Consider the following 18,814-nt stretch of genomic DNA (forward strand, 5'->3'; position numbering starts at 1 on the left):
ATCAGAGAGATTGGTTCCTAGACCACCTTCCACAGATAGCGAAATTTGGGAAGCTCAAATGGCTTCGTATTTGCATACACATCCTCTCCTAATCCTTTAAATCATCTCTAGATTACACTACTACCTAAAACAATGCAAACGCTATGCAGATAAGGTGCCAGCAAACAGATATTCAAGTTTCGCTTTTTGGAACTTTCTGAAAGCTTTTTTTTTCCCCCAAATATTTTTGATCCATGGTTGGCTGAATCCAAGGATGAGGAACCCTTGGATATGCAGGTCTGACTATATAAGTCAAAAATATACAATATGGTAAAACTTCACAATTTGTTCTTAAGAAGAATGCCAACAAGAGAATTATTAATGATTATATTTCAAACTAGCTCATGCCTCTTTAGTTTTATCATTTCCTCTCTACCATAGTACATACTGATCTTACTAGCATTTAAACATTCTGCCTTTTTTGTTCTTTTGTTCATATGATCAATCACTCTAATGCAATTATGGCTAATGAGGAATAATGACATAAGCATCCCTCTCATCCCTGATAAATGTTCCAAGTAGAAACTCATAAAAACCAGATGGTAATAAAATAATAAGCAAGACAAAATGTAAAGCTGAAGGCATCATAGGAGTCTTACTTCTGATACTTCTTTTAATATCAGCAGACAACTTAACCTAAAATGGCTGACATAATGCCATACAGCCTCCCTATCAGACATAGAGAGTTAAATCTTTGATTATATCATTTTTAAAGGCTGTCCAGGTATCTTTTGCCTTTCAAGGAATTCAACCAACTCAATTAAAGTGACATACGGGCACCATATGCTGAGCCAGGAGGAGGTGAACTGAAGGTTAGCTTTATTTTGTGACACAGAAATGATCCTAATGGACCAAGACAATAGAGGACTGAAGACCAATACATAATCCTGGGGCTGAGAAACGGGGAGATGACGCAGCTGGTCAACTACCCTCCTCCTCTCACTGCTAATGTGCACAACACTGTAAAAGTAAGGAAGCAATGTGAATTACTAAAAATGGAAAAGGTGATCAGAAAGTAGAGACACCATATTTTAAGGTAGCTTTGTACTCTCCAAAACCCTTTGTCTTTTGAGAATATGCATTTCATGTAACTGATGTATCATCTTTTTAAATTAACTGAAGGACCACATATATGACAGTAGCTTTTAATACCAGATGTCAAATCTGATCTAACTCAAAAATAAATTCAAAAACTTTAATGCACAGCAATTCATGTCAACTGTGTAACAGGTACTGTGTCACAGGATTTTGATTATCTCCTCTCTAAAGCACTAAGTTTACAAAGTCACATGTCTACATTAATGTACCATGTCTACACTTTACCTCAGAAAATGCATTTCTAGAAAGTTATTCTATAACAATAATCCCAAATACAGAAAAGGGTTAAAATGCAATAAATTACTCATGATAGGAAAAACTGGAAACAACCTAGTGCTTATTAACTCCTCACATAAATAACGTTCACATGTATTACCTTTCTCAACAAAGACCCTGTTTCTCACCCAGTGCTCATTCCTGTAACTAGTATCAAGCTCATCTACTCAGCTGCTCAAGTGTTGATTGATTTCTGACATTCTCCTTTACTCTTCTTTCTTTCATGTCCCACATCCAAGCTCTCATCACATCCTGACTCTTTCAAAAATATATAGCCAACTCCACTACTCATCTCTTTCACTGCCACGAACTTACAGTAAGCCCCCATCATTGCCTGTATTACATTTAACCTCTTATGATCTTCATGCTTCCCCCTCAGAGCCACAGCCAACTAGCCTCATCAGTCTACCCTCTATATAGAAGCCAAAGTGACCTTTAAAAATAAAAAGTCAGCTCCTCTGCTCTTAAATTTCCAATGGCTTTCTATCACATCTAAATTAAAATCCAAAGTCTTTACCCTGGTCTAAAGCTAGTAGAGGTGATGGAATTCCAGTTGAGTTATTTCAAATTCTGAAAGATGATGCTGTGAAAGTGCTGCACTCAATATGCCAGCAAATTTGGAAAACTCAGCAGTGGCCACAGGAATGGAAAAGGTCAGTTTTCATTCCAATCCCAAAGACAGACAATCCCAAAGAATGCTCAAACGACCGCACAATTGCACTCATCTCACACGCTAGTAAAGTAATGCTCAAAATTCTCCAAGTCAGGCTTCAGCAATACGTGAACTATGAACTTCCAGATGTTCAGGCTGGTTTTAGAAAAGGCAGAGGAACCAGAGATCAAATTGCCAACATCTGCTGGATCATGGAAAAAGCAAGAGAGTTCCAGAAAAACATCTACTTCTGTTTTATTGACTATGCCAAAGCCATTGACTGTGTGGATCACAATAAACTATGGAAAATTCTGAAAGAGATGGGAATATCAGACCACCTGACCTGCCTCTTGAGAAACCTATATGCAGGTCAGGGAGCAACAGTTAGAACTGGACATGGAACAACAGACTGGTTCCAAATAGAGAAAGGAGTACGTCAAGGCTGTATATTGTCACCCTGCTTATTTAACTTGTATACGGAGTACATCATGAGAAATGCTGGGCTGGAAGAAGCATAAGCTGGAATCAAGATTGCCAGGAGAAATATCAATAACCTCAGATATGCAGATGACACCACCCTTGCGGCAGAAAGTGAAGAGGAGCTAAAAAGCCTCCTGGTGAAAGTGAAAGAGGAGAGTGAAAAAGTTGGTTTAAAGCTCAACATTCAGAAAACTAAGATCACGGCATCCGGTCCCATCATCCGGTCCCATCACTTCATGGCAAATAGACGGGGAAAGAGTGGAAACAGTGTCAGACTTTATTTTTGGGGGCTCCAAAATCACTGCAGATGGTGACTGCAGTCATGAAATTAAAAGACGCTTACTCCTTGGAAGGAAAGTTATGACCAGCCTAGACAGCATATTAAAAAGCAGAGACATTACTTTGTCAACAAAGGTCTATCTACTCAAGGCTATGGTTTTTCCAGTTGTCACGTATGGATGTGAGAGGTGGACTATAAAGAAAGCTGAGAGCCGAAGAATTGATGCTTTTGAACTGTGGTGTTGGAGAAGACTTTTGAGAGTCCCTTGGACTGCAAGGAGATCCAACCAGTCCATCCTAAAGCAAATTAGTCCTGGGTGTTCACTGGAAGGACTGATGCTGAAGCTGAAACGCCAATACTTTGGCCACCTCATGTGAAGAGCTGACTCATTGGAAAAGACCCTGATGCTGGGAGGGATTGGGGGCAAGAGAAGAAGGGGACGACATGAGATGGTTGGATGGCATCACCGACTGGATGGACATGAGTTTGATTAAACTCCAGGAGTTGGTGATAGACAGGGAGGCCTGGTGTGCTGCGATTCATGGGGTCGCAGAGTCGAACATGACTGAGCGACTGAACTGAACTGAACTGATAGTACCCCTAACACAGTCCGATGCTCCAGATGTCACCTCTGCACCTCTGCACCACTCTTTCTTCTACCAGAAATGCACTTTTCCTAAAATCTGCAATCTCACACCTTTCTTAAGTTTCTACTTAAATGCCATGGTTTTTAGATAAAACTTCCCTGAGAGCCCTAACTAAAGTAGGATGTCCAGCCATTCCCTATCCCTTTAGCTTGCCTCATTTGCCTCAAGGCATTTATTACCACCCAACAGGATATCTCACATACACACACACACACACACATACATTTAACTATTTTTCTATCTCACAAGAAAATAGGCTCCATAAGAACTGCAGGTTTAGTTTGCTCACTACTATATTCCCAATACCTACAACAGTGTCTGACACACATTAAAAGCTTAAAAAATAATCTGTGAAACCTTTATTGAATGTTAAATTCTTAAAACAACATACAACCATTTATTATTTAAGACATGTCTCAAACGGAAAAGCTTACCTTAAAACATAAAGAGACAAATGAGAATAAAATACCTTATATAGAGCCTACAACAGAGAAAAAGGAAAATATACCAAAAATTGGTTAGAGTAGATGCCTCTAGAAAGCCCGTCAAGATTACTAGAAATTTTCATTTTCTTCTTTTTCCTAAATAAGCTAATGTTGAAGGTATACTTTTAAAATTAGAAAAAATTATATGTTAAAGAGTTATGCCTGATAAAATTCTACGGCCTTTAAGCTCAAAACTTTTTTTTTTGGCCACATTGTGTAGTATCTGGGATTTTAGTTTCCCAGCCAGGGATAGAACTCATGATCCCTGTGGTGGAATCGTGAAGTCTTAACCACAGACCATCAGGGAGATTCCCTAAGCTCAGCACTATAAACAAACAAACAACTCTGGCCTGGAGGAAGCTGTGCCAGAAAAAGAATTAAAGATTATTTTTTAATGTAAGTTGAAGGCTCCCAATTAGTAGAGCGAGCAGATAGTTCATCATCCAAACTGAGTCCATTTTAGGAGTTGTAGAGAGTTCAAAAAATAATTAACAGGTGGTTCAGCTGATTTATTCAAGGGCAAACTGAGACTCGTTTTGAGCAAACCAGAAAAATAATTACCTTACTCATCACCCACATAACAAAGTTCTATCTCTTTAGAACAACCTTAAAAGCTTCAAAACCCACTTTCTTCATCTCTACTTCTGCTATGAAACCTAATACACATGCCACACATGACTGACTAGTTACCATTCCACTAACCGAGCCTCTAATTCCTAACGTCCTAAGAAGGCATTTTCTTCCTTTTTCTGTCTAGAAAAGTCCTGTATCTTCCAGCTTAGTGCCTCTTCCTCAATGAAGCATATAATAGCATGTTCATATCTCTAACTGTGGCCAACTTATGCAAAGAACTGACTCATTGGAAAAGACTCTGATGTTGGGAAAGACTGAAGGCAGGATGAGATAGTTGGATGGCATCACCGACTCGATGGACATGAGTTTGAGCAAGCTCTAGGAGTTGGTGATAGACAGGGAACCCTGGTGTGCTGCAGTCCATGGGGTTTCAAAGAGTTGGACAGAACTGAGCAACTGAACTGAACTGATATCTCTAACTAAGGTTCTTAACCAGAGTCTTATGAATGAGCTGATGAACATCTGTGAAGTTCTGAAATTATTTGCAAACACTGAATATATGCTCTTTGCTTAGGAGAAAGTATCACGACCATTTTCAGATTCTAAAAGTAATTTATAACCAAATAGGATAAGAATTATTGGTTTATCGTATCAGTTGGATTACAATTATTTATTCTCTCACTACATGATGAGTTTGTTTAAAGTACCCTATCCTAGAAATAAATGGTATGATGAAATGAAACATTAAAAAGATATGTCCAGGAATTCCCTGGCTGTCCAGTGGTTTGGACTCCACATATTCACTGCTGATGGCTTAGGTTCAATCCCTGGTCAGGAAGCTAAAACCCCACAAACAGTGCAGCACAGATAAAAAATTAAAAAACTCTGCAATTTTCCCCTAAATTTCCTTTCACTTACTGTAAGATCCCTGAAATCCACTTCTAATTTTATTATATTCATCCTCTTTCAAATTTCCAGTCAGGTATGAATTTAAATCATTTAACATAAATATTTAAATTCCCTCCTATTAAAACCACTGCTTTCTAAACTTTCTGCATTTTTATATGCAAAGATTGAAAAAAAGTAAAATTAAAAATTTAAGGCAAAAAAGTAAAATTTATTATAACTGAAGGAAAAATAGTAAAAAAAAAAAAATTAAAACTCAGTATCCTAGAAGAACCACAATATTTATGGAGTGCAGAAAAGGGAGGAGAACAAGCACAGGTGCATGAGTCAATCTACCTTAAGAGAATGTTTCTTTCATGTCTACTTCCTGCAGTAAGATGACAGGGGAAAAGATCTATTCACATTACATTATATACATCTAATCCTACTTGACATCTTATCGAACTTTTAGCCAAACGCATGTCGTGTACCAATCTAACAGTGCTTTAGAGCGAAGGCTCGTGTGCAGGAAACGTGCGCCGCCTGACAAACAGCCCTGAGGCACTCACCGCGCTGTACACCGCCGAGACCGTCGGGGCGAAGAGTCGATCCTCCAGCGGCTGCTGCGCAGGTCCTCTAGGAATTCTGGAAGAGCGAGTTAAGGATAAGAGAATAAAAACAAACTGAGCAGTAAGAGCAAATTACGACCACAAAATCCTGTCAACGACCCAAGCTTTGTCATCCAATTAGTGGGGCTATCCACTTACTTCTCCAGAGAAACTGGAAAACAAAGTATTTCAAATTTTCTTGTGTGATTAAATCAATCTCTCCAAAAGGGATTCCCATGATAACCATTCCATGGAAACTCAAAACAAATAAAAACCATACAACAAGCCTCCTAACTTCAGGCCCAAGATGAGACTACCACCTTTACTTCCTGGAGAAAAAGACTAAGGAAGTATAAGCAGGATATTCAGGAAGATAAGACTAATTCATCAATGTGGAAATTACTGACAAAGACTAAGTCTGTTCTAACTACAAAGGAATGGCAAATACAACCGTTTCCTTGTTTTTCTATTTTAGCTACTACTTTTCCCATCTCTACCCATCAACTCTTCATTTTTTTTTTTTTTAATTTATTTTTTTTATTTTTCAGTGGGTTTTGTCATACATTGATGTGAATCATCCATAGAGTTACACGAATTCCCCATCCCGGTCTCCCATCCCACCACCCTCTCCACCCGATTCCTCTGGATCTTCCCAGCCCAACAGGCCCGAGCACTTGACTCATGCCTAACTCTTCATTTTTAAAAAAAGAGGCTCCCCACCACAATTTAGTTTAAAATATTTCAACATGTTGTCAGGATATTATTCAAAAGAGTATCATTTTATTCAGCTTCAAAACTGAAAGATGTAAGTTCTTCTATCTGGTAAGGTGATATTTCACCTCTTTAAGAATGACAACCAAAAGAGTGGCACCAAAAGATTAACAGCAATTATCTCTGGATGATAGAATTATAAAACTGTACTATGTGCCTTTTCTACAATAAAAATAAGTTATTTTTATAATTTAAATGTATTTTAAAAGACTATGAATGTAATAAACCCACAATGAGACAGTATCCTTTCTTCAACAAATTAATTCTCATATCATGTTCCTTTTCAATTCAGTGAAACAGGAAGACAAAGTGACAACTGCAAATAATAACTGTATAAGAATGACTACAAGCAGCGGGAAGCCTAAAGAATCATTAGAAGTAAAATTCCTCATATCTAAGTTGCAACAGTTTACTGAGGTTAGAGATGGAAACCTAAACAAAAAAACCAATGCTTCAGTCATTCAATATTAACAACATTGCTACCAGTTTTTAGATAGTTCTTTAAACTTAGCAACCTCACACAACAGTTGGACACCACGCCATCCCGCCCTACACACAAAGAACTAGTTTAAAACGCTGCGCTGAGAAATAACAAAGGTAAACAATCCATAAAGGAACTGCTTCATCCAAAGACACTACATATGTATTCACGATGTAGAAAACATGAGCCTAACAAGTTTCAGGGCGTCAGTCCTTTCTATTAGCTTGTCAATTCTTTCAGAATGAAGACTATCCCTAGCTGAAAGAAAACTTACTTTTAATTATGGTTCTGCATTGTGGTCACATGAATGGTAGAAAACATAAAACCTTTCTTTCTTCTGCAAAGCCAACTACTATTTTTTCAAGCTAGGGTTAACTGTCACGATGTGGAAGTAAGTTCCAAGTGAGTTATCAGTAGTAGGCCCCAAGGGCTGAACCATACCTTTTCATCTTACAAGCAAAGGTTAAGGCTCCGGATTTCTATTAGTCACTTCATTGGCTAACGATATTACTGTAATTACCAGACTTCTAAAGAGACAATCATATATCTGGTCAATGTTCCAGTAACAAACATTCATTTCCCTTGGTCACAAAGACTACTCACTTCATTTATTTCCCTCTGAAGACTACCAACAGAATTTTATAGATTAATATTAAGTTTATTACCAGTTCTCATCAAGCTCCGTATCTCCAGCATAAATCACTGGATGCTTACCTGCCTTTCAGCTCAATATAACAAGCAAACAGCTTCTCACAGTACTATTTCAATTCTAATTCAAACAATGTGCAGTGTGTAATATGCATGTGCAATGCTCCAGAACACACTTTTTATTTTTCAAATCTTGTGATTGAAGAGTAGTACACCCACTTGACATTTCTGTGATTCAAATAGTTATGATTTATATTATGTCATTAGGAAATACAAGCATAATCATTAGCAAGATTGGACAGCTGATATGTAATAACTGAATTAATAAGACTTAAGCAGAAATATAAATGCAAAAAAGTTCTAATTCCCCATTTTCTTTCTAATAAAAATTTAACAAGTAAATTTCAGAAACAACACTTAAAGCTTAAAGAGTATTAAAATACAACAGAATTTAAATTGATTATTATAGTACTCACTACATAACTCTCGACACTAAATGTCAATTAGGCAGATAAAAAATTCTCAGAGACCAAATTTCACCAGGGAAATCCAAGGATCTATGAGATTACATAATGACCTGAACATTTCCTACTGTACCATGAAGGAAGGAGGGGGAACTATAATTATTTTTAGCACAAATGTCTACTAACATTTCAAGGATGATGAACTCCACCAGGATGAGCTTCTAAATCTACGGCAATCATACCTGACACTGGGTTTGACTCAAAGTCAGAAACTCCTCAAAAGGTAGATTTTGGCAAATCAGAAAACAAGTAGCTGAAACAAGCAGTGAAAGTCAATACAAAGATTCCTCCACTTTGCTGAAATACTAACAGTCCATTTACAATTCCCAGGTGAAAGTTCCTAAACTCTGCCCCACAATACTATAAGAAAAGCTGCTATACGGATGCGAAGCATAAGCAATATTCTTAAAGTAACAGCCTCAAGTTAACACTGACTCATTGCAAAAGCAAGCAAGGGTACAAATTCCTTTGCACAAACACTGCTTTAGAGAAGACACAAGCAACTAATTTCAACAGATACAAATAATCAAAAAGATCTTTTCTGACTTCTTAGTTAATTTTTAAGGCAAAACAGTTACATTAGTTGATCTATGCTTTCTTTATTTTCTCATTTCTACCTACTTTTGATAATGAAAAGAGTAACTTCTATAACATACAAGAATAAGGGCAAAATTTCTAAGCTATATGGTATTTCACAAGATACCATACACGATTTCTCAAAACAAAGATTGTTTCAAATACAGCTGGTTTTGGAAATTTCCCTTTAATATTAGTTCTGATCCATAAGATACATGTCTTTCAAAAATTAAAGAAATCCAATTTAAATAAACCAGCATATTTTGAAAACAATCCTAACAAAAGAAAACTAAACCTAGCTTTAAAAAGTAAATGCACTAAAGTTAATAAACACACCATCTACATAATTTTTAATTCTAAAAAAAACTAAATCCTGTGTCACTGTTTATGATACAGAAAATTAGATTCAGATTAGCTCAGAATGTTTTAAAAATAATTTAAGAAAGTCCAAAATTATTTTTGATCAGATCTGTCACATATAGAAACTAATTAACCATCTCCTCCTGGGACAACTAGATAGACAAAGGCAAAAAATTATATGTGTGTGTGTGTGTGTGTGTGTGTGTATAAATAATTGGATGCTCACCTCACAACACACACAAAACAACTCCAAATTGGATCAAAACCTAAATGTAGAGCTAGCAGTATAAACTTTTTAAAAGTAAATAAGGGAATAAATCTGCATGACCACATATGTGGCAATGAATTGCACAGGTATTACAGACACCAAAAGAACAGAAACCAAAAAAAAAACCCACCCAGATAAATTGTACTTCAACAGAGATAAAACTTTTGTACTTCAAAAGATACCATTAAGAAAATGAAATGACAACCCACAGAATCGGAAAAATATTTGCAAAGAATATGTGTGATGAGAGACTTTTATCCAGAATAACTCAACAACAAAAACACAACCCAACTTTTTGAATGAGCAAAAGATCTGAACAGACATTTCTTCGAAGAAGATATACAAACAGCTAACAACTACACTAACGGATGCTCAATGTCACCAGGGAAACGCAAATCAAAACCACGATGAAATACCATTTCATACCCACTGGGATGGCTACAGTAAAAAAGCCAGTGTGGGCAAGAATATGGAGAAACTGGAACCCTTATACACTGCTGGTGATAATATGAAATAATACAGCCACCATGAAAAACAATCTGACATTTCCTCAAAAGTTTAAACATTAAGTTGCATTATGACCCACCAACTTCACTCAAGTGAGAAGCATATACACAATATAATATGTCCTGGAAAAACTTGTACATGAATATTTATATATATATGCAGTATTATTTATAATAGCCAAAGGTGGAAACAAATCAATTGTCCATCAACTGATGAGCAGAGTATACACAAAATGCAGTATATAGTGGAATTTAATTTGGCAATAAAAAGAAATGAAATACAACTGGCTCCTAAACAACGTGGGGGTTACAGACGGCGACCTACCAGCACAGTCAGAAATCCACTTACACCTTTACAGCTGGCCCTCCATATCCGCAATTCCACACTCTCAGATTCAGTCAGCCAAGGACTGTGTAGTAGCGTGGTCTTTATTGAAAGACGTTCACGAACAATGGGCCCAGGGACTTCAAGTCCATGTTGAACAGTGTTCAAGGGCAATTGTACTAATTGTACACGTTACAACACGGATGAACCATGCAAACAGCTACGTGAAGGAAGTCAATCACAACACGCTATCTCTTATATAATTTTTATGAAATGCTCAGAATAAGCTATAAAGACAAAAAGACTAGCAACTGCTTGGGGCTAGGAGAAATGGAGAGGTATGAGCTGAGGTGTGAACTGAGGTAGTCAAGAGGCATAGGTTTCTTTCCAAGGTGATGAAATGTTCTAAAACTGACTGTGGTAATGGCTGCATGTATCTGTGAATGCACGAAAAACCACTGCAATGTATACTTCAAATGACTGAATTTTATGAAATGCATATTTTATTACAATAACTTTTTAAAAATATTAATCCTTTCCTATGCTGGGAAAAGCTTCATAAAAGATAAGGGTGAGAGCTATAATACTAGAGACAGTAGGTAAGTAAGAAAAGCAAATTCCAGAATGAAGCCTTCAGCTGACAACAGTAAAGCATCCTCAGATAATTTCTATTTACCTAAACAGCACCCAAGACAGAGCATCTCAAACCCAAGCCTGAAACTATGCTGATAAGATTAATGTATGTTATAAGAAAAGATAAAAATAGATTAAAATAACTTAGAATTTGACATTCTCAAGCACAGGTACCAAATATGCAAAATATCGTCAAAAGAACATCTTGAATAACCCAAACTGCCAACTACCGAAATCTGAGGCCACAACTTTAGTAATTGCGGTATGGACAGAAGCAAAATAGAAACTGTATTCTCAAACCTAAACAATACGGACATATCCACTCCTACTTTAACTGAGGAATCTATAACAGAATATGATTTTAAAAAAATGATACCAAGGCTGAGGGCTGAAGAATTGATGCTTTTGAACCATGGTGTTGGAGAAGACTCTTGAGAGTCCCTCGGACTGCAAGGAGACCAAACCAGTCAATCCTAAAGGAAATCAGTCCTGGGTGTTCACTGGAAGAACTGATGCTGAAGTTGAAACTCCAATACTTTGGCCACCTGATGCAAAAAGCTGACTCATTAGAAAAGACCCTGATGCTGAGAAAGATAAGGCAGGAGGAGAAAGGGACGACAGAGGATGAGATGGTTGGATGGCATCACCGACTCAGTGGACAAGAGCTTGAGCAAGCTCTGTGAGATGGTGAAAGACAGGGAAGTCTAGCATGCTGCAGTCCAAGGGATCACAGAGTCGGACACAACTGAGCGACTGAAAAACAACCGAAGTTTTAATACAAATTTTGCTTCAAAGCTGTTTATATTTTGCCACTAAAAGTGCACTGAAATAAAACTAGTCAATTTCAATTTTTTTTTCAATTCAGTTTAACGTTAAGCTATTATGAATAATGCAGGTCCAAAATCCCTTATTGTAACTCAGAATTTTTCCACTGTTAGAGTCAATACAGTGGCGATGTATTCCTTATGGTATATAACATCTTCATCAAGGTCTTAGGCAGCATTTTTTAATCAAACACATTAATACCTCTACTACAAAATATATGAATATTCAATTTTCTGTAATTCTGTTCAGAGTTTTTGCCAATTTCAGAAAAAAAATTAGTTTCTCTAAGCTGTTTTGATTTTAGATTGCAAGCCTCTACCTTCTTTCCCATTGTGTTTTAGATTTAAAAATTGCTGGAAATCATCATTTTAACATTAACAACTGGAACCATGACATTGCATTTTCTAAAAAACAAATACAGAAACATTAGCCTCCAAGTGCTTAGCCAGAAATGCCCTTGTTCTAACTCTGGTTTTCTACCTCAGAACACAACTCACCACATATAACATATAACAAATTGATTTCCTGCCAATCACATTTAAATTTACCCAGAAACATACTCTACTTAGGGTGTTTGTTCATTTTTTTAATAAACAAAAAAAGACCAATACTGCTCCCAAAATGGCTGTTGACCATGTTGTTAATATATGGTAACTCTGTTTTTAATTTTTTGAAGAACCTCCATACTGTTTATCATAGTGGCTAGACCAACTTACATTCCCACCTGTTGAAAGTGAAAGTTACTCAGTCATGTCCAAGTCTTTGCGACCCCATGGATGTCCATGGCATTCTCTAGGGCAGAATACTTTTCCTTCTCCAGGGATCTTCCAACCCAGGGATCAAACCCAAGCCTCCCACATTGCAGGTGGGTTCTTTACCAGATGAGTCACAAGGGAAGCCCAAGAATACTGGAGAGGGTAGCCTATGCCTTCTACAGCAGATCTTCTAGACCCAGGAATCTAACCCGGGTCTCCTCCACTGCAAGTGGATTCATTCTTTACCAACTGAGCTCTCAGGGAAGCCCTTCCCACCTGTGTAGGAGGGTTCCAAAAAGGAAACAATTACTGATGTAACAACAGGGATGAATCTCAAATGCTAATTAAGTGAAAGAAGCTAGACTCAAAAGGGCTATGTGTCCATTGATAAACACTCCACAAAAGCAAATCTATAGGGGCTACTAGGGTCTAGGGAAGAGTTTACCTTAAAAGAGACAACAATGCGATCCAGCAGCTGCACTCCTGGGCCTGTATTCAGGCAAAGACTACGCACACCTACGCTCACAGCGGCGCTATTGACAACAGCCAGGGCACGTACGTAAACTAAGCGTCCACCCACTGACGGCTGGGCGAAGACGTGGTGTGTGTCACACATGCGCACACACACACACACACAGTGATGTGGTATGTGTGCACACCCCCCCAGGTCTACAGGAGATACCAAGTCAGATCTCTCTCACACACACACACACACACACACACACACACACACACACACACAGTGATATGGTATGTGTACACACACACACCCCCTCCAGGTCTACAGGAGATACCAAGTCAGATCTCTCTCACACACACACACAGTGATGTGGTATGTGTGCACACACCCCCCAGGTCTACAGGAGATACCAAGTCAGATCACACACACACACACACACACACACAGTGATATGGTAATGTGTACACACACACCCCCCCAGGTCTACAGGAGATAACAAGTCAGATCTCACACACGCACACACACACACACACACACACACACACAGTGATGTGGTATGTGTGCACACACCCCCCCCCCAGGTCTACAGGAGATACCAAGTCAGATCACACACACACACACACACACACACACAGTGATATGGTATGTGTACACACCCCCCCCCCAGGCCTACAGGAGATACCAAGTCAGATCACACACACACACACACACACACACACACACTCACACAGAGTGATATGGTATGTGTACACACACACACCCTCCCAGGTCTACAGGAGATACCAAGTCAGATCACACACACACACGCACACACAGACACAGTGATATGGTATGTGTACACACACACCCCCCCCAGGTCTACAGGAGATACCAAGTCAGATCTCACACACACACACACACACACACACAGAGTGATATGGTATGTGTACACACACACACACCCCCCAGGTCTACAGGAGATACCAAGTCAGATCACACACACACACACACACACACACACACACACACACACACAGTGATATGGTATGTGTACACACACACACCCCCTCCAGGTCTACAGGAGATACCAAGTCAGATCACTCACACACACACACACAGGAAAACTATTCAGTCATAAAAAAGAAAAGAAAAACCAAAATAATGTCATTGCAGCAACATGGATGCAACTAGACATTATTATATCAAGTGAAGTAAGTCAGAAAGAGAAATACATATATCATATTACTTTATGTGGAATCTAAAATACTACATAAATGAACTTACCTACAAAACAGAAATAGATCCACAGATAGAAGAGACTCATGGCTGCCAGGGGCAGAGGTGAGGGATGGATTGGGAGTCTGCGATTACCAGATGCAAACTAGAATATACAGAATGGACAAAAAAGGCCCTACTGTATAGCACAGGCAACCATATTCAATATCCTATGATAAATGAAAATGGAGAAGAATACATATAACTGAATCACTTTGCTGTATAGCAGACACTGATACAACGCTGTAAACCAACTATTCTTTAATAAAATTTTTTTAAAAAGCAGACACTGAAGGAAAGTCACTGGGTGAGGAATTTTCTCACTTTCAGCATGGTGGGGCTGCAAAACTCTGCATTTGTCAGAATTCATAACTATATGAGTTTCTCCAGAAGTTAAGCAATAGAGTCACTAAATGACTCAGCAATTTCACTTCTAGATATATATGCAAGAGAAATAAAAATGTGTGCACACAAAACTAATGCATGAACGTTCCTATCAGCAGTATTTACAACAGCCAAAAAGTAGAAACAATGTTTCCATCAACTGATGGATGAATAAAACTGAGGTATATTCATACAATGAATTTTATTCGGCAATTAAAAGAAAGGGAAATCCTGATACATACTACAACATGGATGAACCTTGAAAACAAAATGCTAAGTGAAAAAAAGTATACAAATGCTAAGTAGTCAAAAAGTATAAAAGAAAATGACTGGTGGATGCTTAGGCTGGAGAGGACTGATGGAAATGGGAGGAGGAGGGATGCCTGCTAAAGTAAATAAGTTTCTTTTTGAAGCAATCCAAAATGAGGTTATAAGGCCATGGTGATAGTGAAACTAACTGTAAATATACTAAAAATCAATAAACTGTACATTTTAAATGGGTGAACTTTATCATATGTGAAAATCTCAATAAAGTTATTTAATTCTTAAACAAGTATTTAAAATATTAAACTCCATGATGGGGCAAGCACTTTGTTTTGTCTACTACTTTCCTCACAGACACCAGAATACTGCAATAGAGTCATAAACTCAAAATGCTTCATCATCATGATCTAGTCCATTAAACTTTTTTTTTTTTTTGGCCATGCAACACAGCTTATGGGATCTTAGTTCCCCAACCAGGGATTGAACTCTGCCCTGGAAGTGAAAGCTCCAAGTCCTAACCACTGGACAGCCAGGAATTCCTCAGTCCACTAGACTTAAAAGAAGTATGACTCATCCTAAAAATTGACATAGCAAAGAGAAATTTAATGCAACAGTAATAATAATAAATGAACTTCCCTGGTGGCTCAGCTAGTCAACAATCGACCTGCAATACGGGAGACATGCATTGGGATCCCTGGGTTGGGAAGATCCCCTGGAAAAGGGAAAGGCTACCCACTCCAGTATTCTGGCCTGGAGAATTCCAGGGACTGTACAGTCCATGGGGTCACAAACAGTTGGAAACCGCTGAGTAACTTTCACTTTCACTTTTTGGGCTTCCCTGGTGGCTCAGATGGTAAAGAATCCACCTGCAATGCGGAAGACCTGGGTTCAATTCTTGGGTTGGGAAGATCCCCTGGAGAAAGGAATGGTTACCCACTCCAGTATTCTGTCCTGGAGAATTCCATGGACAGAGGAGCCTGGCAGGTTACAGTCCATGGGGTCACAAAGAGTCAGACACAACTGAGTGACTTAAAAAAAAAAAGTAAAACAGAAAAATGTTTCTACCCCCACAGAAAAATGGGTAGCTGATTTTGTGCAATGAACTGAATTTCTTTCAATGGCAGGATCTTACACTACTATTCTGAAACCCTGCCCAATAACCATGCAATATGGAAATCTGCTCAGCCAGGTTCTTGACCCAACTCCTGACATACTTCTCTCTTCAGTAACAGCTGGGAAAGATCCTTCTCTACTCACAGTGAACAAACCCAAGCCACAGCACACTTACTTATTAACCAGTGGATCAATACTGCTTTGTCAATCCACCAAAGGGGAGGTTATAGTACCTTGAAGGGAGTCAAAGTATGTGTGTACACTAGAAAAACAGTAACAAAGAAATCCACATTTAACAGAAGAAATGACTTCACAAAATAAAGAATCATGATTAATTCATCAACAATGAGAACCACATCAAATTATCCTTGGCAGGTCCTTAGTGCTCTAGTTAGCCTAACATCAAATGCAGAGATTCAACAGTGCACTCTACTCCACAGGAAAACTATATTAACAGAGCACCACTGATATTAATAAATCTTTTTGTCTTTTCCAGGCAAAACACTCACTTCCTTTTAACCACTCATGGAGAGGCAGATGTGGTATAATCCTGTCAGAGTAAAGTGGAAGGGAGACAATTTTTATTACCAGTGCAACCATGACTTACAAGTTTTCTTTCTTTACTTCAAAACTAAGTTTATTAATATATTCATCCTGTCTGTAATAAATATTCTCCACCTGTATTTTCTTTCCATCTGAAATTGTCACAAAGTCATGTCTGATTCATTCTGCACATAACTGTAAGTAATCAATCATTTGAATATAAACAGAATACATCTGTGCCTATTTAATTTCATCATACAGATTCCGATTTAATTTCATTTTGAAATCTAATCTGACACTCAATTTTTTCATCTAAATTCCCTGGTAGTCTTTACAAGGATAAGAATTTCATCTTAATTTACATCACTGGTGTAAAATTACTAAGCAGGTCAGAACTAAAGAAAGAGCACTATGACACTCCAGAACCCCTTCTTGGCCAGAGGCAATGGAGAAAGAGCCCTTGTGGGTCAGATTATTAGGAGGATTCCACAGAAGCAAACTGGAGGGGGAGATCTCTTAATTTTCTGTATGAACTTACGGAAGCCCCAGGCTCACCCTCAGAGTTGTACATAAATGGGACAGATCCAAAGCAGCATTTTAAAAGCTCTGAAAACAAATCAAGATTAAAACCACCCCCCAAAGAGAGACAAACTTAAGCCCGGAGCCTAACCAAGTTAATTGTCTATTAAGAAAAAAAAAAAACTTTTAATCTCAATTCTCCATGGATTGTAAAGGACCCAGAATCCACAAAACACAAATTTTTAAATGTTCAGGATATAATCTGCAACTACTTAATATATAAATACAGCAAAATGTAACCAATTATCAAAAACGTGAAATCAAATCTAACAGGGTTGACTGCCTAGAAAAATACTCCTCAAATGATTCAGAATTTATAAAACTTAACATTTAGTGTCCAGGACACAATCCAAAATTATCTGACATACAAAAATCCAAGCAAATCTAACCAATTCTTAGGAGAAGACAATACATACACGTCAATCTTGATTGAAAAGACTCTGATGTTAGAATTACCAAGCACAGAACATAAAAGCAATTATTTTAACTATGCTCCAAGAGGTAAAGGTAGACCCATTTGAAGTGAAGGGAGAGACAGATAGCAGCAGCAGATTGATACAAACTATAAAAAAGAACCAAGTGGAAATTTTGGACCTGAATGATACAATATCTTAAAAAAAAAAAAAATCACCGGGTGGTATCAGTAACAGAACAGAAATGACAGAAGAGTCAGTTAATCAGAAAATAGATCAACAAAAGAAATAAAGAAAAAAAGCAATTAATAAAAATAATAAGGAGATAAGAAGGCAAAGGTGAAAAACTGCATAGGGAAGTTTACAATGGTAAATTATAAGTTGTTAATGTAACCCACAGGCCAGCAAACTTTTTCCTAAGAGCCAAATAGTAATAGTAAACATTTGTGCATCCACGGTATCTGCATGAGCCTGAGAGACACACGGCCTCAGCAACAACTGCTCACCGACGCCGCTGCAATGCAGAAGAAGCTACAGACAACACAGGGAATGAACGGCTCTCGTGTGTTCCAGTAAAGCTCATTTACAAAAACAGACAGCTGGTTAGTTAAGGACCATAGGTTGCCTACCCTTAATTTAATCTAATAGAAGAGCTTTCCCCAATACTTTGTACAAGACTATCCATTTAAGATAATAAATGCTTAGTTATGTAATATCTGATAATACAAACCTTAAGTTTCCAAACATTAATTAAATTCATCCATGATGGAGATGGAAGAAGAGTTATAGCACTATGCTAACAGACTGATCCTAGTGAGATTCTTGAAATTACCAATATTAGCAAAACAATGGTATTATCTGAAAAACTGAAAGAGTGGATATGGTTTAAACTCAGACTAGTTTTTAATAACTAAAACAAATTCTGCTATGTCAATAGTCACCTATAATTGCTATTTCTGTAACAATTACAGTGAATCCTTAACTAATTTTATTCCATAATCTCAATTTATAGTAGCAGTAATAATAATAATAAAGACAAAAGGGAAAACAAATTAAATGTCAGAAGAAAAAATAATTTTAACATATTCACCCATATTAAAAGAAAAAGG

At 37.7% G+C, this 18,814-nt stretch overlaps 1 protein-coding gene across 15 annotated transcripts in view; it reads right to left on the minus strand.

Moving 5' to 3' along the window:
* The window catches only part of EIF4G3 (eukaryotic translation initiation factor 4 gamma 3), a 340,922-nt gene that overhangs the window by 250,643 nt on the left and 71,465 nt on the right, over positions 1 to 18,814 (minus strand). For all 15 annotated transcript variants that reach the window (XM_065929977.1, XM_065929979.1, XM_065929983.1 and 12 more), the window contains one exon: positions 5,985 to 6,060. In XM_065929977.1, coding sequence (XP_065786049.1) covers positions 5,985 to 6,060 — 76 coding nt within the window. Of the gene's footprint in view, positions 1 to 5,984; positions 6,061 to 18,814 lie in introns of those variants that run through there.

The sequence above is a fragment of the Muntiacus reevesi genome, chromosome 3, assembly GCF_963930625.1.
Source record: "Muntiacus reevesi chromosome 3, mMunRee1.1, whole genome shotgun sequence".
Lineage (NCBI taxonomy): Eukaryota > Metazoa > Chordata > Mammalia > Artiodactyla > Cervidae > Muntiacus > Muntiacus reevesi.